This window comes from Tyto alba, unplaced genomic scaffold (assembly GCF_018691265.1).
Source record: "Tyto alba isolate M040663 unplaced genomic scaffold, T.alba_DEE_v4.0 Super-Scaffold_46, whole genome shotgun sequence".
Lineage (NCBI taxonomy): Eukaryota > Metazoa > Chordata > Aves > Strigiformes > Tytonidae > Tyto > Tyto alba.
This window is the reverse complement of record NW_024881322.1, coordinates 4,317,285-4,342,566: the sequence shown is the minus strand read 5'-3', so window position 1 is coordinate 4,342,566 and position 25,282 is coordinate 4,317,285. Positions and strand designations below refer to the sequence as shown.

Below are 25,282 nucleotides of genomic sequence, written 5' to 3'. Positions count from 1 at the left end.
TGCCATTTTGATTTTGAAAAGTGTATCATTTAGAGGGACTGCTTTACATATTAGATGAGAAGCTGTCTCAATAACAGATCTCAAAATGAGACATCAGGACTAAAGCTTTTTTATGCTGTGGGGTGGAACTGATCTTCATCCAACACCCAGTATTTTTAAACAGTGATCAAGTTAAGGATACACAGAAACACGTGTGCGTTTATTTGCTAGTAAAGTTTGCAGATGGTGCAGGATTGGGGGGATAGTAAATAATAAAGATAGATCTGAATCCCTGATTTACATGGTCATGATCCAAGAAAATGGTGTTTCTGATTCATCTGAGTGATGTGGTTTGTATCTAGAAGGGAGAAAGAGTGGAAGAAAAAATAAAGCTTTTATTGAGAGAGTGGGGCACTCTGCCTCAGGAAGGATGGACACTGAAGAGGACAGAGTTACCTGGGATGAGATACAGGTAGAAACTCAGTGTCCAAATTCAAGATGCTATCGCAGCTGGTGGGAGCGAGGGAACCCAGAGGGATGGGTGTCCTACACAGCACCCATGTCGTGCCGCCCCAGGGGGGATCACCCTCTCCCATGGGCTCGGGTTGTCATGACACGGGCAGGCTCTCAGTGACCGTCTGCTCCCACTCGAGACTGAAGCTCAGTTGTTTCCAAAAGCTGGTGGAGGATGGAGGCCAACAGACCCTCGGTGGTGCGGGGCGATCATAAAAGCTCCCCTTTCTCAGGGAAGCAGGCTAGGAAATAACCCTGTAAATCTCTTGGACACGGGACATGGGTGGTAAGTACTATTTCTGGCTGAAGATGGGAGAGCTTTAAAAATATCCCTGAGAAATTAAAAAATTAAAAGATGACCCTAACTCATTTGAATCATCATAGTTGATGTCCTGCAAAAACAATGCTCCACTCTGACAAGCAATCCAGAGTTTCTAACATTTATCTAAGATGTAAGCTGGAGGAATGAGTAATCACCCCTGAAGGACTTAATAACCCTTTGTCCCTTCCTCCATATACTCGTGTTTGAGTCATGATAACAAGGAGGACACAATAGGTATTGGTGGGAGGCATAAAGCCCACGTGCTCGGGGAATGTGTGATTCCTCTGCAGATGTTACTCTTTTCTCTGGCATCTTAAATACTGCTTATAAAGGATTTATCTCCCTTCAGGATGTGACCCCCTGCTTTTTGTCTCGAGTCAGACAAATGGTGACGAAAGCATCCTGGCAGCATTAATTTACTCTAATTATTGGACGGGGGCGGGTGTGCAACTTCTTCCGTGTATTTATGAAAATTCAGTACGTTCTGTAAGTGACCTAGGTGAGCTTATTTCCATGTGAACAATGAACAAAACCCAGGAGAGAAAAGTCTGTTCCCACACACAATGTGTTGAAAGGAAGCACCCACGTCCAGCATTTTCTCTGCCTTAGGGACCTGGGGCTTGTCCCCTTCAGGACAGTGGCTGGGGAAGCGGCTCACGGAAATGCGTCATGCTCCAAAAACAGATGCAAAACTTGGTTTTGCAGCTCATCTGCTTCTCAGCATCTTCTGGGTGCCAGCACCAGACCAAGAGCTACAGCACTGAGCAGAAGCCCAGCCCTGTCCCCATTTTGCTTGATAGCCTTAATTTCCCATAGCCTGTTCCTTAGTAAAGCATGGAGGCCCATTACCAACGGATATAAGAGATAGTGGGGAAAAGAAGAGAAATTTGATGGCTTTCTGGGCAGCCCATTTGTAATCAGCGGTTGATATGGTGATTTATCTGGGTAGGGTTTGGGTCTCAGAAATCCATTCAAGCTTATAATTAACTTGGCATGTGTGGAAAGTCATATTCATAGACCCTCAAACCCATTAAAGCTTCACACTTTTCTAACAGGGAGAAAAAAAACCTTTTAACTTTACTTTCTTAGAGATGGAATGACATTTGTTCCTTGTCAGCTCTTGAAATCTGTCCCCTCTCCACTGCCTGTCTTCAGCTCCTGAGGGAGAAATGAATACAGGTCTACTGGGATGGAAAGAGAAAAAAAAAAATATTTAGAGGGAAAAAAAAAAATCAGCCTATTTCCATCCTTTCGTAAAAGATATTTCTCTGTGAGGACAAGCAAGGGGAAAGGCGGGTTAGTCGATGAAATTGAGGCAGGGTTGTATCAGAAGCTTTTGCTAATGTCTACAGTGGTGGCATCTGGGGAAGCGCAGAGGTCCCTGTGCTGCCCATGGACGCCTTTGCTCTCCATCGGTTTCCTTGGAAAAAGGGAACTGTTTTTCCCTCAGGGAAAGGTCTCAGCTTTTCTACTTCAAAGTACTTGCTCATGGCTAAGCTGGATCTACCCAGTGATACCAGTAAATTGAGAAAATGTCTGTATGGTCTAGCATGAACTTCAGGGGAGCCCCCCTTGCTGCTGCCCCGTGCCTTGCAACTGGGACTAAACAGATTTTCCTCTTGCCTAAGTGCAAGGTGAAAGGGAGTGGGCTCAGGAGATCTTTGATATTGAAAATTGTAGATCATCTGTCCTGAGACCCTAATATGAGACCTGACTGTTTTGGAGGCTTGTATTTTGCCTGTAAGCTGGGGGGCAGTTCCACCTCCCGGCTCTCCTCTGTCTCCCTTTGCTGCCTATGCCACACGGGAGTTTCTTGGAGTGGGGACTGTCCCTCGTCCTGCAGAGTCAGCATCGGTCTGATCAAAGGACCTGCCTCAGCTGAAATCAGGGAAACCTCAGGGAAATCCACGTGCGAGTGAGCGCACGAGCTCTGTTTTTTGCTGTAAGCATGGCTGTGAGAAAGTGAGCAGAGGCGGTCAGGGGATAGAAGAGGAAAAAGGGAGAGGAGAAAAGCAGTTTCCACTATTCAAGTAATCACTGATTTTCCATAATGAAGTAGCAGGGATGTTACTGATGGGGCTGGGGCTGTGCCGAAGGGCTCGGGACTACCCACCTCGGGTACAACGTAGACATTGCCCTACGGATTTGGGGGATCTCCTGGGCCTGCTCAGGAAACGGGTTCATAACACACTTGGTTCTCAGGTCTTGCTGCATTTTTAATCTGTTTTTCGCACTGTGAACATCATTAAAAAACTTCTCCGGGGGAAGGAGGGAAGCAGAAATCAAATTGAAATTTCAAAACGCCAAGATCGGAGCGTTTGTTTCGAAGCTCGGTTTATCATACTGGTTTGGCCACTGATCCCTTAAGTCTGCCTCCCCCAGCAGCCATCCACGCCTGTTTCTGCTGGCAAATTCCTCAAATGTCAGGCGTGCATTTTAAACAGTTATTTGTATGGAGAGGCAATCCAGAGAGACCAGCCAGAGTGCTTGGCCTGTCAGTCAAGGCTTGCAACGCCGCTGCAGCGGCAGGAATCATTTTGACAGAAAATTGCATATAAATTGAATCATTTCAAAATTAAGAAAGGGAGATGAAAGCAAATGCTTCCAAAATGAGATGCCACCGACGAGTCGTGACGGGCAGGGTTTGGCCTTGGGAACCTTGCAGATCCCTCCTCCGGCACCCGGCTGCTGCCTGCCCAGCAGCCAGGGCCTCGGTCCATCCTTGCACCGAGGCTCATACTAGGTTGCTGCTAATTGCCTAATATTACTAATTATATTAGAAATACTAGGTTAGTAGCTGTCCCAGGGGACTGACCTCGAGGGAAATGTAACATGTCCAACGCTGCAGTGCCCAGGACAGCTGGAGGGATCAATGAGCTCGGCGGCAGCAACTGGGGGGCCCAGGGCTTGGTTTCCATACCCCTTTCTCCCACCCAAGGGTGGTGAGGAAGGGGGGGGGCATGTGCTGAAGCCAAAATCAGACTCGCTGCTTTTGTACGTAACCTTCAATCTGCTTCTTTTCTTATCTATAGTTTTGAGTAGCAGCAAAAGGAGTTGAGAGACGTACTCTATGAAAAATAAAATGCACTTGATGAACCCAGGGGATGTGAAGGAACTGGGATGCTGGGACTAGCAGAAGCCAGTGCCGGGCAGAGCATCGTGCTGCAGTTTTTGCTTATGCTGATCACAAGAAATGTCACTGTAGAACTGCACGGACACACAAGCCTCCTCCTGGGCTCTGCCACTGCTCTCCCGTGCTACCTTGGTCAAGTTACTTAGCCAACTTTCCCTAAGGCTCATCCTTGTCTCTTTTTAGACTATCATGCCTTCACTGTCCCCCACAATAGTTTGTACTGTGCCTTTGTTGGACTTTTAAAAATGCAAATATCAGTGAAGAAGAATGCTGATCAGCCCTGTTTGATTTACAGTTTCCTGGCTGAGGTCGTTGCACAGGTTGGAGAGCTGGAACCCCCCCACGCCTGAGACAGAGGGTTTCCTCGACTGATGGGGACTGGAGCTGGGACGGGGCTGGGGCAGGTGACGGCATCTCCTGGCATGGTGCAGGAGTGATGGGTTTTGCTTGGCCATAGCCCAGAGCTGGAAGAGGAAAGTTATATGAAGGAAAAAAAAAAAACAAAACCTTTGCAGCCTGACAACTGCCTGTGTGCCCTGCTTGGCCACGGAGGGCTGGTGAAATGCGCTGCTTTCCAAAGCGATGTCTCCAAGCCCCTCTTCTCCCAGAGGGCTGAGGAAATGGTGTTTAGGATGCACCCTATACCCCTGGGCTGGGGGGGCTGCAGTGGCCGGGCGCTGCGGGGCTCAGCATGCCACAGACCTGCCACGCAGTGCTGGTGGGTGCGAGGGTCCCCTTCCCCAAGTGCCACCGGGGTCACCCCTCTCCTGGCTGCGTGCGGGCACTGCGTGCCCCAAAAGCAGGCCCCTGAGCACCCCAAAAATGGTTTTAACACATTAATGCCTTTTAAGCGAATAAGAAATCTTATCCTAGGGCTGCATCTGCTCCAGGCACTGATGTGGCATAGCTCTTTGCTGGGATGTTATTGAAAGGCAAAACAGTGTTAATAAAAACCTGCAAAGGGCATTTTTTGGGTCACCCGTGAGCAGATGTGTGGGTTGCTTTCCCAGCTCCGGGGCTGACGTGGTCCCTGGGGCTCTGCCTGTTCCTCTGCTTGTCTGGCACTGGGGTTACTGGGAGCAGATGGGCTTGGGAAGAGCATGTGTGTCCTCAGCCTTTACCTGTGCCTCCTGGCTCAAATCGGTCCTTGGCATTAAAAAAAAGAAAATGAAAAAAAAAAAAAAAAAAAAGCAGCAAGAAGGGCTTTTATTGTGAAAAAGAGACTCTTCAAATGCCTGTTCCCCCCCTTCCCAGCCTCTCCGCTCCCCTCCCCACAGGGAGGTGGGTCTGGGATGAGGCAGAGTTTGAAAATTTGCAGCTGAAGTTTGAAGGGTGTCCTCCCGCCCCGGGGGGAGGGAAACAGAGGCACTTACCAGCCTGTCCTGGCAGGGACCCGGCAGCCCCCAGCAATGCAGCTTCGGGCAGCAGGGATTTCGGGGAGCCTGGGGGGGCACCCCTGGGTGACAGCCCCCGGCCGTGGTTAACGGCTTGGGGAGAGGAGGCGGGCTGGTTGGTGGCTGGAGGACTTTTTTTATCATTGCTATTCTTTTTATTTTTGCATTTTGTGTGGGTTCCCAGTGTTGCGTGGAAGCACTGCAGGCGATGGGTGCCCGGCTCAGGAGGTGACCGCCTGCCCTGTCACCCGTGGGCTGGTGAAGCACACGAGGAGGAGCACGTCGCCTGGTGCTGCAAGACATGGTAGGATTCGGGGGGGGGTTTCCTTGCTGAGCTGGCGGCGGGAAGCGATGCTGGGTCTGCTCAGGGGCACCAACCCCACGGGACGAGGTGCGAGGCCACGTCCTGGCTGTCTCCATCCTGGGTGCAGGTCCAGTGGGACCCCTCAGAGGGTCAGGGCATGGTTAAGCAAGCAAGGCACACGGACCCACTCTGTCGGACCCACTCTGTCGTTAACAGTGCTAGGGGTGGACAAAGCAGATTGTGAGGATGCTCATAAAGGCAATGCCCGGGGCTGCTGTAGCTAAAGGCACTGCTGTCAGCCAGGGAGGCAAAACTGACCTTGTTTTAAGAGCCTGGGTCTCATCGCTTGAGGCAGGAGAAGAGCATGGGGCAAAGGCAGCGAAGTGCAGATAGGCTCGGAGGGCATGAAGAGCCCCTTCGTGCTTTCCATTTCATCCTCACAAAGCACAGCGCTTTCGTCAGAAAATCACTAAAATGGTCAGTTTGGCAAGGGAAAATCCACCCACCCCCACCCCCCCCGAGAAATAGCATGTTTCCCTGGCATTAGCAGATTCTCCTGCATCCGCAGCACATTCCAAAATTTAGGATGGTTTTCCTTGTCTACTTTTAGCACTCAAGTTTGGGACGTCCCTTGGTAACTGGTTTCCAGATCTGCCTGGGCTGGGACCGGGCCCCCAGCGCTCCCCATCACCGCTGTCCTGCCGGGGGATCACGCTGGGGGATTCACACCGGGGCGGGGGGGCTCCGTCTCTGCCCCACCGCTTCAGCCCTTGCAAAACTCATGGGGGGCAGGGATGGTTTTGGCGTCGCCTGTGTCGCCGAAATGTTTTCATGTCCTCGAAGGTGTGGTGATGACTCAGAGCAGCTCTGGGAGCCAGCACATCCCACGGACCCAGGGGTACTAATGTGGCTGTGCCAGCCTTGCACCGTGTGTGTGTGTGTGTGTGTGTGTGTACAGGGGACACGGATGTCATGCTTCATAATTTCCATCCTACAGTTTGCATAGGCTGTTTTGAGTTTCTTAATTAATGAACTTCAACAGCAGGAAAAATAGACAAGACTGGGGCTTGTGTCACCCATTTTGAGGCTGGAGATAACTCCTCCCAGTCAAATAAAAAAGCAAGGCAGCTCTCTCCACACCAGCCTTTCATCTGCAGTAACACTTTCCCATACGAGCCTTCACTATGAAGCCTTTCAAAGAGTATGTGGCCTGTGCCAGGTACCTGGTGTGGTCTCCCCAGCGAGAGTGGGGTATTCAGTTTATGCCAGGATTTAAATTTTGCCTTGGCAAGGGTAGGTCTGGTTCTGCAGTCCTTTCCCCTTTGTGAGCTCCTGTATTGATTGCTTTGATTTCACCTGTAATCCAGGTCCGATCTGGGCACCACTCACCTGTAGGCAGGGCAGTGCCGGTCAAGAGGAATAAATCCAGGCTGTGCCCTAAGCTGATTGTCTTGTTCCTTCATTTGCAGCAAACCCCCTAAGCAGAATACTCGAGCTGATTTTTGACTTCTTTCGAAATCACCCGGGAGGGTGACCACTCGCAGGAAGCCGGAGCCACCCCGGCTGTGAGCTTTGCTGTCAGCACAGAGCGCGCCCTTGCAGCCGGCTGCTCGTCGGATCCGGCCGCTGTACGTGCCCAACCTGCCGGAGCAGCGAGGGCTGGGGGGGGTGACTGCAGTACAGAAACATCTTCTTTCTTCTGGTTTCAAAACCTGCCAGCGAGCAATTTCCAACCGCTCTGCCATTCACCTAGTATGAGGCAGTCTAAATAAGAGGGACTGATTATACTTTATAGAGGGACTGATTATACTTTATTAATCCTCTGGCATAGATGCCAAATGCCTTAATTACCCCTTCTGTTTCAAACACTCAATAACTCCAGTCCGCCTGCAGCTGTTTGCCTTGCCCTGAAGGAAAAGCCCCTGTTTTGGGAGCGGGGCTGCACTGGTACTCGTACCGTGTTGGCTCCTCTCGCTCCCCCCATGGGGTTTGGTGGGAGAAGGAGAAGCGAGCTGGAGGGCGGCTGCCGGCAGGACTTTGCCCAGGCCGGGGTCTGCGGGACACAGGCAGCACTCAGAGGCAAGCAGCGAGCAGCTTGCTTCCCCTTTTTATTTTTTTCTCTTTAAGAAGCAACGGCTTAAATGGAGGAAAACGGGGTTACCTTTCTGCAGCTGAGGCCAGGGCTTGTATGAACAATTCTGTTTTGAAGACAGCCCGCAGGGCTGAAAGGCCCCGCTGTCCTCCTCCTCCCTCCCCTTTGGAATCCCACGAATGCGCTTTCCTGCTCTCCAGGAAGGCCAAAACCTGACAGCCAGCTCAGGGAAACCCAACCGGATGACTTGGGCAACCTCTGCTGAAACGCTGACAAGGGAATCCAGAGCTGCCCCTCGCCAGCACCCTGGAGCGGGTTTTGCAAACCCCTGCAGGGCACTGAGCAAGAGCTCCTGTTCCTCTGGTCCACCGGCTAGAAACCAAAGCTGAAAATAAGTGGATCAAAATCCCCAAAATATAGAAAAAAAAGTGACCTCCAGTAAAATAAATGAAACAGGACCGAGTGCCAAAATGCATGAGAGTTTTAGCAGCTTTTCAGGCAGTCATCAACAGGATTGGTAAGCTCATCAAGAGCGAGAGGAAATAAAATTTGCTTTTATTTTAATGTATTCCTCCCCGTGTTAAATGCAGCTCGGAACACATTGCAGAAAAGATGTGGCTTTCTAGCACTCTCTGCTGCTGTTGCACGTAGAGGAGCCAAAGCCGTGCAGCCCCGCGGGGGCCGCCAAGCCAAAGCTGGCGAGCGGCGCAGAGGTGCAGCGAGAGCGGCTACCGGGGCGAGGGGGGGCTGCGAGGAAGGGGATCCATGGTCGCTCCCGTGTTCCGGCTCTTACTTCCCCGGGGGTTGGGAATCCCAGAGGAATTGTCAGGGTGAGCCGCTGGGTGCAGCTGGAACGGAAGCGCGGAGGAGCGGGACTGTCGAGTCTCACACGCCGTGGGGAACAAAGCGCATTGTTTTTCACCAGAAGAACTCCGGGCGTTTCGGGGCAGTGTGTGTGTGGGACTTGAAGGGAAGGAGTCCAGGCTGCTGCAGGCTGCTGCCCTCCTCCAAAGCATCCCCTGCGCAACCCCTCACGAACAAAGGCAAGACTGTTCAAAATGAACGGGGACGCGAGGCGCAGATGTTGCACAAAGGCGAGCCACATCTGTTTCGCTGGGGAAGGGGCCCCCTTCTTGCTGTTTCAGCAGTCAGATGGGAAAGCTGCTCTGCAAACCTCTGGAGCTGAGTGCAACAGACTGGCGGGGAAACTGGGACGAGGGGAGGGGGAAAAGGGAAACCTGGAGGGGTCCTGCGCAGCAGCAGGGGGAGAGAGGGAGCCACGGCTGCCCCAAACCCCTGCTCTCCCTCCTTGGCATCCCTGCCAGGATTTCTAGCTTGTGCTGCTCTCACGTAGGTGTGAGGGTTAGAGGAGAGCAGAGAGGGGGGAAGACGAGGAGGACCCCCCTAGTCTCGTGGTGGTAGCAGGACAGTCGTGCACTCAGGGCTGCTCGGGCCCTTGCTGCCTCCTGTGAACCTGAGGTGCTGTTTCGGGTCTGCAATGACATGGACGGTTTGGGTGCAGGTTGATATCACTTGACATAAGGCTTTTAGTGGTGAAAAGTAATGGAGATATTTGCAGTGTATCTCGGTGACGTGTCCTGAAAGACAACCATCAATCTCAGGAGATGCATCTCCAAGAAACAGAAGATCTGGCGAAATGCAAGAGTCTGCAGTAAAAGCCCTGACTCTGAAACTAAGTAGGAGAAGGGTGAGGCATCTGAAAGCTTTTGGTTTGCTTACTTTAAGCAAAAGAAGTATGGCATCCCAGAGACTGTTTATTTTTGTGGTGCTTTGTGTTGACTTCTGGGATTAAACTGGAGAGGTCCTGAGCTGTGCTGTACACAGCATCGGGATGAAAAGTGCCCTGACCATCCCTCACAGAGCTGAATATTAACTCCTTGCAAGCCAAAAGATTTTCACAATGGGAGCAAGGAGAATTTTGCACCTTTCCTTTCTCTCTGAACAATCACAAGATTTTGGGGTAAAGACAGTGTTGTCATGGGAAGAGCAAGTCCCCACTGGTACCTTGCAGGGATTTAGTCCACCCCAGGTGCAGGACACGGCGTGTGTCCTCTCTGGGTCCCCCCAGGCAGAAGCCCTGCCCTTGAATTTATCAGCTGCACCCCGTAGGGCAGTGTTGTCCACCCAGGTGATGGCCATCCATCTCCTCCATGGTGTCCTCTGTCTCCTGGCCCAGGGCCTCCCTAAAGATGCTGAACGGGACGTTTGGGATGCTGGGGAGCCTTGCACCTACTCTTGGGGATTTTACGAGCCCGTCTTTCGGCTGTCCTTGTTTGGTCTGTAACTCAGCTGGGATCAGCCAGTGCAGTGGGAACGGCACTATCGCATACAAGTGCTGGGATTTTCTTGTTACGCAGAGCAGTTTCCAGCACTGGCCGAAGATTTTGTTCAAAACAGCCTTTTGCACGGCAGGGTGTGTGAGAAAAACCAGGGCAGAGAAGCACCTTCAGCGCAAGGGATCTTCCACAACCAGAAATAGTGGGTCTGGAAGGGGTGGGGTGAATAGAGCAAGAAACGGGATGTCTCATTCCTGAGAAGCAAAAAGCTCAAGGGACTGACACGGCCTGGAGTCGAAGGCACGCCAGGTTATTCCTAGAGAGAGGCTGTGGAGCTTGAGGGTTTCAAGGTTATTATAGTTTGCTGCCCCAAGGCTGTAGCAATAACTGGGAAGAATTGTGAAGGCAACATTATTTTAGAAGCTAAAGGAAGCATGTTGACACCATCCCTTTAAAGTCAGTGCTCAAAGTGAAGGCTATCAATGCCGTTTCATCCCTTTATGCTGCTGCTGGAGCGCTGACCCGTGCTGGGGCAAAGCACGCTTGTCTTGCAGTTAGACTATAAATTATCCCCGTGAGGCAGAAACTTTGCAGTCTGTCCAAAATTCAGCAAAGTACAGCATGTTTTAAAGTTTTGTGCCGAGCAATTTAACTTGGTCATTTTCTGGTTTGGTTTCGGACACACTGGTGGGCAGGTTCGCATGCCAGCTCCCAGGACTTTGCTGACTCTGCAGGGAAGGACCCAGCACCATGTGCCGATGTATCACGTTTCCATCTGCTGGGCTTCAGCCGACCCAGCGTTCGCTGTGACTCCCTGGTGTCTGGTTTGTGGGACCACAGTCCCCCCCCTTCCCACCTCTGCAGTGCCCGGCTTGAGCTTCCCCAACCACTTGTGAGGAGCAGTGTGTGGAAGTTGGTCTGTGGGGGCACCTCGAGCAGGCAGGCAGTGCCGAGCAGGGTGGCCTTCGGGGCACCCACAGGGTGCCAAAATGCAGTGGGGTCCTGGTCCTCCCTCCTCAAGGGGCATTTTCGAGGGAAAAACCTGCATCCCTGGCGGAAGCAACCCCAGACACAAAGCTGGGGGACGTCTGCTAGGAATTAGGGCCATGTGGGTGGACCATGAGGCTGGGTGAAAGGCTGCCCGTTCTTCTTGTCCCCGTGGTGGTGTAGGTGGGTGGTGGTGGGACCTGGTGCTGTACCCATGTACTGGGAGACCTGCACCCCTACTCTGAGCCAGGGCTACTTTTGAGCCTGGCAGTCATCATTTAATAGCTGTCTTCAGTAAATTCCAACTCTGTGAGCCATCTATCTTCCCCAAGCAGGATGATATAGGAAGGCACTTAAGCGCTTGAATGATGCGCTACGGACACTGCCCAGGATTTCCTTCTGCTCAGGCTTGCCCAGAGTCACTCTGGGGATGGAGGGATTTTGTCTTCTTCCACGTCCTCAACACGGTTATGGGTCCCCAGCAGTGATCTTAGCCCACGTGCCATGCCCTTAACAAACCAAAGAACTCCTGGACAATGCCAAAAGGAAGAGTCTGGTCCCCTCCCGGAGCTGATTGATGCACCCGCTCTCAGCCTCTCCCCCCGACATGCTGAGAGCTGCTGCGAGCACCACATATTGGGCACAAGGCTCTGGAGATGTTCCCGGAGGTGGGGGGCAGCCAGAGGAGGTTTCCCAGTTGCTTTTCAAGCAGTCTTTGTTAAAATTGGTCACGGTGGGCTGCGTCTCCTGCTGCCCAGGCAGTTTTGCGGTTCATCGAGCAGGCAGCGAGCATGGTGCTGGGAGGGTAAGTACAGCTCCCTGCGTTGTACCCCCCTCTTGCAAAATACACTTTGCATGGTGTGCGTGCAGATAAGTGCACGTACCTGCTTTTAGCCTGTTTACCAGCAGCCTTTGGCAAAATCCTCTGAGCTTGGGAGCCTAGGGCAGGCAGATGACCCAGGCCAACCCATCCTGGCTCCCTTGGGAACCTCTTTGGGATGGTGGGATTTACTGCTGGAGGGATCTGTCCGTGCCGGTGCAGGGGCAGGAGCACCCTCTTGGATGCCAGAGGAAAGCAGAGGTCAATCTCTCTTTTAAAGGCCACATGTTTCCATGGCATATCTCTAGTTTTAGGGCTGTTTCTTACATTCTTGGATAATGAAGTTTGGGATTTTCTTTTCTTTCAAGCTCAACAAAGCCAATTTGATGCACTTTGCAAAGAAATTGAAAACAGGCTTCTCTGCTTCAATTTCTGCCAAGGTTCGAGTGTCCTGGGAATACAGTGTCAAAGATAAAACCCTCCCAACCACACTTAGAAAGTTTTATCCCCGAGTGGCCAGGCTGCACAGGCTCTCCACCGTGTCTTTGGGAGCCCAGGCCATGCTGTATGTCCCTCTGATGAGTGAGGATATATATTATTTCCATATTGTCATCTTGGAACAAGCAGTACCTCTCTTAAGCCTTTTTATGGGTTTGCCTGTAGCTTGCCCCCTGGGAAATGGACCTAATTTCTGGTGAAGACGTGCTGTACTGTCAGTATGTCAGACTGGCAGAGCAGAGCTGTACGTATGGTTTGCATTTCAGGCTGAATCGAAGCCATAGCTTAAACTGTAGCGGTTTTTTTACAGCTTGGGCTCAGAGAAAGTCTTTTTGGAAAAGTATTTACTCTGGGCTTGTAAATACAGTATTATTTCTGCAGTGTTCTATCATCTAGATTATTATTAAATTTGCAATATCGACTGCCAGAAATAACAGAGACTGTACTTGCACTTTTTTTTTTTTTTTTTCCTTTTTATTGTTGATGTGGCAGGGAAACCTTGAACAGGGCTGGGGAAAGGAGCCTGCGGTGGCCCTCGCCAAGTTTCGCGGCGCAGGATTTCAAGCTCAGGGTGGGAAAGAAATGAAGCTCTAACTTGCAGTGCCCAAACCTGAGCTCACTGACAGAGAAGACAAAGCGGGTTTGGCCAGTAATTCCTTAACTATTTGGACTGTAAACTGACTTGACATTAAAAACCTGGGAATCATTGCCATCTATTTGGCATCCATTGCTCTCCAGCTGTGGATTAAAAAGGATTTTTCCTGCAGTATTTCCAAGGATCTCAAATGGCTCCTGCACACACCCCACACCCCACCCAGGATACTTGGATTTTTGGCAGCCAGGCCATTTGCACACCCAGGGATGGTGTAAGTGACCGAAGTGTTGTTATTGGGTGGATAACAAAATGCTCACCAAATCCTCCCTGCAGAAAAAGAGAGTTATGGGGGGTTTTGGTGAGAGTGGGGTGGGCTGTGCCTCTCTAGAGGGGTGGGATGGGGCACACGCTGGCTAAAGTTGCCCAGGGAAGAGTGGATTGGGAAGGGAACTCAGCTGGATGCAGATGGGAAAACTGAGATTTACAGTTAATCCTGTCCATCAAGATGAACTCCGTAGATGTCGTTGCAGTTAATTCAGTGTACTCTGAAGTTGGAGGGACAGACTGTGAAGCATTTACAGGGATGACTTGAAAGGATTATGGATACCAGGATATCAGAATCTGGCCTTCTTATGCCACAGTGTTACTTTACCATGATTAAACCTTGATTTAGATATTGTGCCTCCCCTAAACTCTTGCTCGTGATACCAAACCCGGGCTGCAGGTGCTTGGGAATAAGTATGTGTCTGCACTCTGCAAGACTTGCTAGAATTCCAGGGCATGAAGGATTTGGGTAGCTGAGCTCAGGTGCTGCCTCTGTTGGTGTTGGCTGTGGTTCCACGGCACATCATTGTTCCATCCAAGCGGGAGAGGGCTGGGGAAGCATTGCAATAAGCCACTTGACAGATGTCCTGCTGCCCCTTGGGGCTGCTCAGGGGTATTCATGCTCATCCCCTGCCCAGAAAGGGGCCTAAGGCAATAATTTAGTCATGTAGCATGATGCCTGGGACAGTTAATACCAAGCCTTTAATAACCCTGCCTGTTATCTAGGACAAGATATCACTCTCTTGGACTAGCTCCTTTTCACTCTGGGGCTTTAAGGGAGAGCTAAACCAGAGGTTCCCCCAGCAGGTCTCGAAGCCTTGAACCAGACAGCCCCAGCTCCCAGCAGAGAACTGTGTAGGCTCTGTGTGAGCAAAGAATTTGGTCTGGCAGATAGATTTTTCTGCACTACACTGTATTTCTGGGCGAGAAACTGTTCAGTGAGAGCTATAAAGCTGAACCATTCCAAATGCACCATCGATAGCTCTTATAAGCTGCGTTAAATCTGCTCAGTCCTTGAGAGGGAGACCTCGAAGGCGAACCCCCATGCCTGCTGCTAGTGAGCTGGTGGCTTTCTGGTTCCTCTTACCCACTTCAGCTGATGTAGTGTCTTTGGGAGGGATGTGGCTCCTCACCACAAGCCCAGCTGGAGCAGCCTCCCCGCGGTGAGGACACACAACCTGATGGATTTTAGGATAGTGCTGGATCAGCTTGTGAAGGGGCTCACGCGCTGGGATGGCCCAGGGCAGCTCCTCTCGGGGCTGGGGTCGTGCCGGTGGTGGGTCCCTGCAGTCAGCAGGAGCCTGTGGGCCTAAAAATCCCGTGGCTGGAAAAGTTTCTGCTCGCCCAGCTGCCTTCTGGAAGCCATTCCGGCTGCTGGCTCTCACCTCCCCAGCTTTTTAGTTCTCTTTTTTTCCGAGCTTTTCCTCTTATAAACAATCTCTTATCCCTTCTTTGGCAATATATTGTCCCGCTGTGTCTGCCATGGCTATACTTGTGCTTCCAAAATAAATAATTGCAAAAAAATGTATCCACTTGAACATTGCCATGATTTCCATTGTGGGTCCAAGCCACTTGGAAATGCCTATTGTAAAGCAGAGAAATGATGCCAAGGTGCCTTTTACTGCTCCAGCTACCTCGAAACGTGTCAGACCGCCCGAGCCCGGGTGAACGTGTGTCGTGGTTTGCTCCGGGCCAGAGGGGAGATACAAGCTCAGCAACGCGGGGAGACTGGCACTGTATTTGCTCGTAACTGCATTTCCAGCCTATCTAATTTTTATAAGTCTCTTCAGAGTAGAAAGTATGACTAAAAGGGGGGAAAAAAAAAAAAAAAAGCTGTGTGTATAAAGATATATACACCAAAACCTGGTAGTACAATACAACAAAACCAGGCAGTTCTTTGGTGCTGGGAATCAGAACATTTTAGGTTTCAGATACAGCAGTTTGCATCGTTTTTAAATACAGGCTGCCACAGCTCCCGACTGGCCCTTGGAGCTTTTGCTGGATGCAGTGATGAGCAGAGCTCCAGAGACTGAGTTTTGGCACACGTTGAGATGTGCTGCGGACACGGGTGTGGGGACCCAGGTTATGGGTTCCATCTGCAACCAAGATAGGAACCACTGAGGGTGCCCAAAATAAGGTCTGAAGATAAAAACCTCTTAGGAACTGCAAAGTGTTCGCATCCAGCCAGGAATCTGCTCTGGTTTGGGCTATTTTGTTTTTCCCTTTTTCATGTCTTGGGTCTTTAAAGCAAAATATTTGACCTTGAAAAATTCATCGCCCATAAAGTGAACCCCGTACCTCAGCGCTGCAGATGCGACAACATCTGTGGCAGGTCAGCCCTTGCTCTGACAGGCTTCTGAAGGGACTGCGGCTAATTTCCTGCACAAATCATGCCACCAGCCGTACCTCTCCTGCGACAGAGCCATGGAGGCTGTGAGCCCTTGGGGGAGCCCTTTTCCCAGGGAGCACACAGACAGAGGGGGCTGCTCCTCCAAGACAAACCCCATTAAGCTTATTGAGAGCTCTGCCTGGGGCAGGGGGGCACAGAGGTCTGGGGGATCCCTGTCCACGGCACCGTGCAGGGACCCCCCCTGGTAATGCTCTGCTTTTCTCTCCACGCAGGCCCAGCGACCGTGGCGAAGGATGGGGCTGAAGCCCCCCGCTCCGGCAGCCCTCGGGGTGCTGCTGGTCCTGGCCCTCCTGGCCCTCGCCCACTTGCTCCCCCCGCCGGACCGCTCCCCCCACCCGCTGCCAGCATCGTCCCCCCCAGGTTCCCGGCAGGAGGGGGCTGCCCCCTTATCCAGGGGACGAGCCCACGGCAAAAGGCTCCCTGTACCCCCCACTCACCTGCGGCGGGGCCAGCCCCACGGCCGGGGCAGGAGGCGACGGCGGGGGGTGGCGGGGGATATCCCCCCATGGCTCTCCGACGACGATCTCCAGAAGATGCGGCTGCTGGCTGAAGGGCAAGTGGTATCCAAAACCCGTGTCCCGGCCCACGGGCAGGTCCTGCGAGTGGGGCTACGGGCCGTGGGGGACCCCGAGAGGGACGCCTCACCAGCCAGCCCGGAGGGGGACTGCCAGGACGGGCGCTGCGGGCTCATCAAGCGCCCCGGGGACCTCTACGAGGTGCTGGCCTTCCACCTGGACAGGGTGCTGGGGCTGAACCGCAGCCTGCCCGCCGTGGCCCGGCGCTTCACCAGCCGCCTCCTGCCCTACAGCTACACCGACGGCTCCCTGCGACCCATCATCTGGTGGGAGCCCGACCTCCGGCACCTGGAGGACGCCAACAACGACCAGAACTCCTGTGCCCTGGGGTGGCTGCAGTACCAGGAGATGCTGCGGCCCCACGGACTGACGCCGGCGGCCAGGGATGCTCCTTGCTCCAGCATCCCACACGGCGAGTGGAGCCGCCTGGCCCTCTTCGACTTTCTCCTTCAGGTAGGGCTGGGGCGATGGAGCCCACCCGTCCCACCGGCTGTGCCACCCGGGTCCCCCCCCCCACACACACCTGCCATGTCCAACCGTGGTTCTCCTTCTCTGCGGGGTCACATAGGCTGCGGTTTCTCAGGATGTATTTTCACTCGTTAGCTAACGGGGAGCAGCAGAGCTTTGTGCAGAAGCAGTTTGGCCTCGCAAGGGGAAACATGGGCACGTTTTGGACGTGGCGAGTCGGCTCTCACACGGCCAAGCTTTCTCCCGGTGCAGCTCTACCGGCTCCCCTCCGCGCGGGTGCCGGCAGCGGCTCGGGACGGGGCATCTCTAGGGACGAGCAGCACGATCTGCGTCAGCCCCATCAGATCCAGCTCCGGGGATGCACTGCTGGTGCTGGGAATCAGGAGTCCCAACCCTTCATACAGCACTGCTTTCCTCCTCCTTTTCTCCTCGGGATTAATAGTGCTTAATCTTCTCGCTGGAAAATCATACTCTGCTGCTACGAGGGATTATGGCAGCATCCTAGAGAGTTATCATTTCTTACAGGGCAGCTGTGAGGAGGAAAAAGTGATTTTTATGGAAAAAAGCCTGTTTAGGGACCTTGGGGCTGGAGCTTTGGTTATCTGACAAGGGCAAGTATTTAAAAAAAAAAAAAGAAAAAAGAAGGAAAAAAAGAAGCAAAGAAAGAAAGACAGGAAGGAAGGAGGAAAGAAGGAAAGAAAGGAAAAAAGACAGAAAGAAAGAGCTATTAAAATATGTGTTCTCATTATTCTCTCTTTTTTTTTTTTTTTGGCAAAGCCTGACCATTAGTCTTTATAACCTCAGACTATGGCTGGCAGAGGTGGAGCAGTCCTGGCTGGGCTTGGAAATATTTTAGTTGAAAAAGCCAGAGAAATGAGAAGATTAACCAAACCCCTTGCCTTCCCCAGGCCAAAATGCTGTCAAGTGCAATGGAAATGCTGAGTCTCCAGGAGAAAGTATCCAGTTTTAAGGAGACTTTTCCTTGGAGAGCTAAAGCCAGGCAATGATAAGTCCAAGGGCAATCCACAGGTTTTCTTCAGTAACTCCAGTGGGATTCTCCCATGTGGAAAAGTCACGTAAAGGTAAAGAGGCACCAAGTCAACAGTATGTTATAGAAGTGAAATAGCATCCTTCAGAAATGTCTTTAGCCTCTCACAGCCCTTGCTGGGGAAGGAGAAGCTGCAAGCTTTGAGCCCTGCTGTACATTGGCATTGAAATCTTGGTTGTTTTCTTCAATTAGCCTTAAAATCGGTTGTCTTCTGTGTTGACCTCTTTTGGTGTTTGCCATAAGGTGGTGCAAAGCTTTACTGGGAGCAAAATGCCGAGCCGGGTGGAAAGGGGGGCAGCTGCTGTTGGCTTTGTCCTGCACTTTAAAAAGGGCAAAAAATACATCACTGCCGAAGCCCTGCAGCCACATCCCTGCCCTGTGGTACCTGCTTTCCAACTGGGAAGAGAAGAAATTCATATAAACAATCCAGGGAGGAACAGGGGGAGGGTGGGCTCATCAACAAGCCAACGGCACTCTCAGCATCTCCACAGCTGCCTGGTCCATCTCCTGGGGCTACACCTGGACACCAGGTCCAGCCTCCACCTCACACCCCCACAGCTCCAGCACCAATCCACCTCAGTTTCACAGGTACTCGTGGGTGGGTGAGTGGAGGTCTGAGCCCATTTGATGTCTCTATAAGTCATCTCAGGTTCCCTTCACCTTCTGTGCAGCCTGGGAAACAACATAGCACATAAGAGAAACCGGTGTGCTGAGCTTTCCTGTAGGTAGACCAAGGAGATGCATGGAGGGAATGTGAGGTTTCTTTTCATTTCGATGTGTTTTGTGTCAAAAGACTCTCTAGCACTTTTACCTGGTGGGTGTCCTGACAGAGAAATGCTGACCCAAGCGCTTCACTAAACCTCAGGAAACAGAGGCTCTGGTGTGGGACTGATCTTGCTTGTCAAAGGGTTGTGAATATAATTGCCACCAAAATCAAACTTTGAGTTTCCTGCAGCATCTTCTCCGATGATTGGTTCGTGTTTGGGTTCGGATGGAACTCCCTCTCAAAGCACAGCCTGTAATTGATAAGTTTTGTTAATTAGCAGGATGAGGGGAATAGGCAGTCACTGTGGGTCATTTGGCTTCTGTCTAGTTGTCACCTGTAGATCACTCTGAGCTCACCTGAGACCTGCTCCAGCCCTCCCAGCACCTCCAGGAGTCTCTCTGCATCCAAAGCCTTGGCTCCCAGCTGGCAGCAGCAACCCTGAGCAAGTGAGCCAGCTGGATGCCTTTGTGCTGCAACCAGAACATATTTTATATATTTTGTATATATTTATACATATTTAAAGGAGATGTGTGTGTATATATATATATATATATTTATATATTTAAGGGAGATTTTTTTATATACACACACACATATATATTTATATATGTATATTTTATATATATATATATTTATATATATTTTATATATATATATGGGTTTTTTTTTCTGCTGTAATGTTGCAAATGGACCTCTGGAGCTGGAGGTGGTGAGCCAGCTCTCCCCTACATGGCTGTGGCACCACGCAGCCATGGGGAGGGCTGTTGACAGCCAGCGAGGTCCCGTCTGCCCCACAGGCCACCACAGAGGATGCGTTGGCTGCTTCTGACAAAGCTGAGGAAGCTTTGTGAATACCAAGGCAGGGTTGCTGAACCCAGATCTGACAGAGATTTATGTCCTTTAAAAGTCCCGCATCCCTCCGAGGGTGTGGTTGAAACACTGGAAGCTGCCAAGCAGCACTGGAGTTTCTGCAGGGATTTGGGGTGGGAAGGTGGGGGGGGGGGGCTTGACAGCCTCGACAACACAGAGCCTTAGCAGTGCCTGCAAATAATTAAACACAAATGTGGTTAAAACAAGTCACTGTGGCCCAACTTAAATGTCAGGCATGCTCTGTGTAATGTGCAGATCGCTTTTTTCCTTGCTGATCCTTTTCCATTCATCTTTCCATTGAGAGTTGTTCAGGTTATCGGAGGGATGGATGAAAGGATCCAGATTAAACCATCATCCGGTGCACCAAGACTCATCCTGAGAAAAAAAAAAAACAAAAACAAAAACAAAACAACCCCTTTTTGAGGCTTCAAAACCTAAGTTTCTTTGGGTGCTTTTTTTTTTTTTTTGTTGTTGTTTTTGTTTTGTTTTGTTTTTTATTTTTTGGTTTTGCAAGTCAGCTCAGCTTCTGAATGCTTCTCTGCCTCTCTCTCACTCACCTTTGCATGCGACTTCTCCATCTCATATCGACTGAGGATCCTTAGAAACTTCTTATTTTCCTCTGAGCAAGAAAAGTTCACACAACTGGACCTCCCCCTCCTGGGCAGCTGTCCCCATTAAGGTCCCCAAACGTCTCCCGCAGGTTCACGACCGCTTGGACCGCTACTGCTGTGGGTTTCAGCCCGATCCCTCCGAGCCCTGCATGGAGGAGATGCTCCACGAGAAGTGCCGAAACCCATCGGAGTTAGTCCTGGTCCACATCCTGGTACGTCTCCCCGCTCCCCAGGGGCTGCTCTGGGGTGAGGATAAAGGCGCCTGGGAGGCACTTGCAGGGCTGAGGTGGCAGCAAAGGGGACGTAGGTCCCGTGGTGAAGCTGGATCTGTGGTGGGAGGCGTGCCTCGGCATGGAGGGATGTGGGCTTTGGTAGCTGCTGGCCCCCAAATGCTCTCAGGATTTGAAAAAACAAAACAAAACAAAACAAAACAAAACAAAAAAACCCCAAACAAACAAACAAACAAAAAAAAAAAAAACAAAAAACCACATTTAAAAAATCACCCCAAACCCTCAAAGCGGTGATTCCACGCAGTAAGTGAACTTCTTCCCGCCCCGCTGGCAGGTCCGGAGGAGCGCGCCGTCCCGCCTGGTGTTCATCGACAACGCGGGCAGGCCACAGCACCCCGAGGAGAAGCTCAACTTCAGGCTCCTGCAAGGCATAGCCAGGTATTTAGGGGGGGGGTTTGCACCCCCCCCCCCCCGGGGCACAGCCCGGGCGAGGGCTGAGCTTGCCCACGCGGGGTGGGCACCAGCCCCATGTGCCGCTCCCGGCCTCCCGGCGGGCACCCCTGGGGAAGCGGGGCCACCTCCCACCCGGGATGGGGCAGGTGGGTGGGCTCACAAACCCTTCACACGTGCCCCTGCCCCGAAACTAGCTCTCCATCCCGCTCTGGGCTGCTGACGGCAGTCTCCGAAGCCTGTTTCCCCCCTCTCTAGTTGGCAGCCGCACAAAAATCACTAACAATCAGGTATTTCAGCGGTTCTTGCGTCATGGCTTGTCAGGCATTTTGGCATGCTGTAGGCCCCTTGATTTAGAGCTCATTTGGATCTGTTTCTGATGCAGCTGCCCCCCACGCTCGCCGTGGGCAGAGTTTTAAGCAGGAGGCTCCTCATCCCGTGTTCCCCCGGGCGGACACGTGTGGCTTCAGGAGGCTCCTCATCCCGTGTTCCCCCGGGCGGACACGTGTGGCTTCAGGAGGCTCCTCATCCCGTGTTCCCCCGGGCGGACATGTGTGGCTTCAGGAGGCTCCTCATCCCGTGTTCCCCCGGGCGGACACGTGTGGCTTCTTGAAGCGCCGGGGTGGGTTTTCTGGGGTGCCCCGCTGCTCCCCTCCTCCCTGCTCGGCCCTTTTTGGGTAACCCCCTTTCCCTCCCTCTCTCTTTTGCTCCTGTGCGGCAGCTTCCCGGCGGCGGCGGTGGCCACGCTGCGGTCGGGCAGGTTGAGGAACCTGCTGCTGGAGTCGCTGCGCGTGGACCGGGAGCTCTGGGAGAGCCAGGGGGGCGGTGAGGGGCTGGGACCCTTCCTTCGGACCATCGAGAAGCGGGCGAGCATCCTGCTGCGTTACATCCAGGAGCGCAACCTGACGGTGTTCGAGGAGCCACCGCGCTGAACCGGCCTCCCCCCCGCCCCGGCACGGCGCGCCTTGCAAACCCCAGCGACCAGGGATGTGCCTCACCCCCTTGGCGTGGGCAACGTGAGGCTGCGTGCGGGTACTTTCCTCTCCTAAATGTGTGTCCCCCGCCCCGTAGGATGCCCCGGAGAGGGAGACGGGGTTAGAGAGAGTAAGAAAGAGGAGGAGACATCTCCTGAAACAACCCACAACTGCTTGAGAAAGGCAGCAGATATCAAGTAATGATCTCAGCGTGGATTTTTCAAAGGAGGGGTGCATCCGTGAGATTTTTTTGGGTGCCTTCACCCCCTCACCCTAGTAGCTTTGAAAGTTGGAGGCTTGGACAGTTGAACAGCTTACGGGGACCCCGGGAAGTGTTAAAGAAGGAGCAAGAGGAACTGCTCAAGGCTGGGGGGAACTCGCTGGCAGCCTTTCCACGGCTTTCGCCGGGCTTTTTGACGACACCTTCGCTGTTTCCAAAACATCGCAGGCGGAGAGACTGGAGCGGTGCGGGGGGAAGCAGAGGGGAGCTTTCTAAATGGATTAAGCAGGGCCAAGTCACTCAAGCCGAGCTCTGTCTTCCCCCCACTCTCCGTGGGGGTGGTGATGTGTGCCTGGGCACGAGCCCCTGCCCAAATCTGGGGCCGGGCAGGACCCGGCACCGCAGGCAGCACCCGGCGGCAGCTGCTCCGTGGTGCTGTGCCCGGCCAGCGCCGTGCGACGTGTGATGATGTGTGATGTGTGCCATGGCTCGGCAGGCCTGGGCTGCTGCCAAGGTGCCTTTTGAGCGTGGGATCTGAAGATTTAAATCTCTCGCTGGCTCTTTCCCTTCGCTGTCGGGGGCTTAAAAGGCAAACCGAACCCCGAGCTCTGCCACTTGTGGAAAGCGCTCCTGCCTGCCCTCCTAGGCACGGCTGCGCGGAACTCTTTCTGAGGCTTGCAGAAATATCTTTTAGCAAAAATGCCAGGCTATTTCAGCAGGAGGCCATCGAGTGCAAAATGCTTCCTGAGCACGCTGGCACCTCCGGCAGACCCCACTCCACTCCTGTCAGCCCTCGGGCTCTTGCCCAGCAGCCCGCTGCGGTGGGGCACAGCCGCATCCCAGCCAGGCAGCTCATCAAGTGTCAGGGCCGAGACATAATTCAAAAGCAGAATGAGCAGGAGGAAAAAAGGCACAGGGATGGGGTCTGCCGGAGCCTCTCGCTCTCCGCAGGGCGTTTCCCAGCTGAGGCATGCAGTCAGTGTTCTCTTGCCAGGAGCAGCCGGTCCTCGACCTGTGGGCTGATGGTTTGCCAGCAGAAAAAAGGCTTTTTGAAGGAGCCTCGGGGAGCAGTCCTCTGTTTTTCCAAGTGGGACCTCCATGCTTGAGGCACCCCAAGTCGCTCATGCCTTTGGAGAGTCTCGGTGAGACCGGCATGGAGACCTGTGCTGTGGTGCAGTCCCGTTGCACTAGCTCTGGAGAAAACGGTCACCCACGCGGTGGAGAAGCAGAAAAGGTGGGAATCGGTGCCTCCCCTGCTCCGTCCCTCAGCGTCATGTCAGTTTGAGTGTCTGCAAGCATGCCTATCATCCACGCTGACAAACATAAGCAATTACTTTTTTTTTTTTTTTTCCCCATTTTCCTCTTGCTGGAGAGAAGATGGAGCGAGGTGTGGGTGAACATGAATCAATAAGCACGAGTGTTCTCAGAAAGCGTCAGCACGCAGCTTTGCCGTCACATCAGCGTCCGGAGCACCAGCACCATCTTCCTGGAGTCCTGCCCTCCGGCCAGCCAGAGAAAGCCTTTCCCCCAGCACTCTCTCCACCTCATGAGTTATCACCCCATTTGCTATGCCACGGGATGGATGACTGTTGGGCAAGCCCCACTAAAGCCCAGATCATGGGGGTTCATTATCGGGGGGTGAGCTTAGCCTGTAAGCATGGAGGAGAACAAAATAACTCATCCTGGGTCCTGTGAAAAGCCATGCCCAAGCACAACCTTATATGAATAAAGGAGACTAAGTGTAACATAAATCCAGAAAATATGCTGTGAAAAGCTACGTGGTAACAAAAACATTAGTTAGGATGTGTAGCATCAGTCATAGTCTTGTTTTTCTCATTAAAATTAGAAATTTAATTAAAAGAGAGGGTTTTGTCCCGAGTAAGCCAAGTTCTCAGCAAGAAGCGAGGGGAAGGTGAGGCACTGTGCGGTGGCTAAAGCTGTAGGCTTTGCTGTGCTGGAACAGCAGCTCTTCCCTTGCCTCTGGTTGCATCTGCTTGACCTTAACATTGCACAAAGTAGTGGGGATTTTTCTGTTGGTTTTTTTTTTTTTTTTTTTTTTTTTTTGCATTTCCTTAGTTGAAACATGTGAGTTTGCTGGCTAAACACATATGGAACATCTGTAAGCAGTTACACATGTGAATAAAAATCACTCTTGATTTAACAGAGAGACATGTATGGATAAACGAGAGAAGCAAAAGCCATGATCTTGCTGAGGCTTATCATTAGCCTTCTCTAATTAATATTTTTTTCCATGAGCTTGTCTATGTAGCCAGCAAAGCACAGAGGCTTCGAACTGTGGTCGTGGCCATTCAGAGAAATCCCTGCTCTTACATCAACCTTTACTATGTAGTATTGGGTTCAGTTTGCTCCAGCTATGAATGTGTCATATTTCCTATGCTAAACTTATTGTTATGGTTTTATAATGTAGTTATAAAAATTCACTCAGGGCCATGCTTAACAAACAAGATCTCATCTCAGCAGTGATCCTGTTTTAACCATATTTCACTGGGCACCATCACGGATCCTGTTGGGCTGGAGTAACAAAAAAAGGACACGGTCCAAGTTGGCTGTGGTGCTGGGGCAGGGACTGCTTTGGTTTTGAGAAGGCAACAGCAGCTAAGCAAGGGATAAAAACGGTGATGAAACAAGTTAAGGCACCTTCTCTGGGCTTGCGAGAACTGAAGTGCAGGTGGATCCCAGCAGGGGCAGTTAAATGCAACCCCATGCTACCATGCACTGGAGAGAGCAGCAGCATGAAGGAGCCAAGACCGCCGGGAAAGCGAAACCATCCGTGTGTGAGTGCCCCCGAGGGCCCAGCAGCACGGGCACGGGGTGCCGCTTGCTCCACACATCACCTGAAAACCACCCAGGGCGAAAGCCCGGTGCAGCCACCCTCCACCTTGTTCTTCCCTTCGACACTCCGAGGGATGCTGGAAAAGCCTGTGAGGTTTTCTCCGAGGCACGTGGCAGCGCTCCCGCTGGGGGCTCCTTGCAGGGGTGGGGGGGACCCCCATCAGGGGTGGGGGGGGGACCCCATCCCTGCGGCACCCTCGTGCCCACGTGCTGCTCGCCGCCAGCGCTCGGGGAGCCGCGTTTGAGAAGCGCGGGCGTGCACCCTCGTGGGGCTTCCCCGGGAGGAAACTGCTTCTTGCCACAGCGGTCCAAGGGCTCAGCAGGCCTCTGGCTCTGCACAGCCCTTCTGCCGGCAGAAAACGGGGGGGGGGCCAGGGGGAGGGAGGCAAGGGGCCACATCGGCCCCGAGCGGCAGAACACGCGCGCGCACACGCACGCGTGCAAACCCGTGCGCGCCACCCCACCCACGCGCACGCACGCACCCACGCTCGCCCTCACCCGCCCCTTGCATACGCTTCCCCCCCCCCCCATGCACGCCCACGCACGACG

General features: G+C 52.6%; 1 protein-coding gene across 3 annotated transcripts; it reads left to right on the top strand.

Moving 5' to 3' along the window:
- Positions 1-611: 611 nt before the first annotated feature.
- GASK1A (golgi associated kinase 1A) lies at positions 612-23,998 on the top strand. Of its 3 annotated transcripts, none has more exons than XR_006166836.1 (6): positions 5,273-5,645; positions 15,881-16,696; positions 20,096-20,218; positions 20,571-20,674; positions 21,408-23,043; positions 23,115-23,998. XR_006166836.1 is itself a non-coding variant. In XM_032991263.2 (5 exons), the coding sequence occupies exons 2-5, from the start codon at positions 15,902-15,904 to the stop codon at positions 21,616-21,618; spliced, it is 1,233 nt and encodes a 410-aa protein (XP_032847154.2). In that variant the 5' UTR covers positions 612-778; positions 15,881-15,901; the 3' UTR covers positions 21,619-23,998. The 3 variants fall into 3 exon arrangements, 1 of the variants encoding a protein (XP_032847154.2); XR_006166837.1 differs by having other exon boundaries at positions 21,408-23,114; positions 23,258-23,998; XM_032991263.2 differs by lacking the exon at positions 5,273-5,645 and adding an exon at positions 612-778 and having other exon boundaries at positions 21,408-23,998.
- Positions 23,999-25,282: the final 1,284 nt, after the last annotated feature.

What these genes read in the sequence shown, in the direction of transcription:
- GASK1A (XM_032991263.2), top strand. Translation starts at nt 15,902, where the DNA reads ATGGGGCTGAAGCCCCCCGCTCCGGCAGCCCTCGGGGTGCTGCTGGTC. An exon ending in TCTTCGACTTTCTCCTTCAG is followed by an intron (nt 16,697 to 20,095) that starts GTAGGGCTGGGG and finishes CGTCTCCCGCAG; the next exon opens with GTTCACGACCGCTTGGACCG. An exon ending in CTCCTGCAAGGCATAGCCAG is followed by an intron (nt 20,675 to 21,407) that starts GTATTTAGGGGG and finishes CCTGTGCGGCAG; the next exon opens with CTTCCCGGCGGCGGCGGTGG.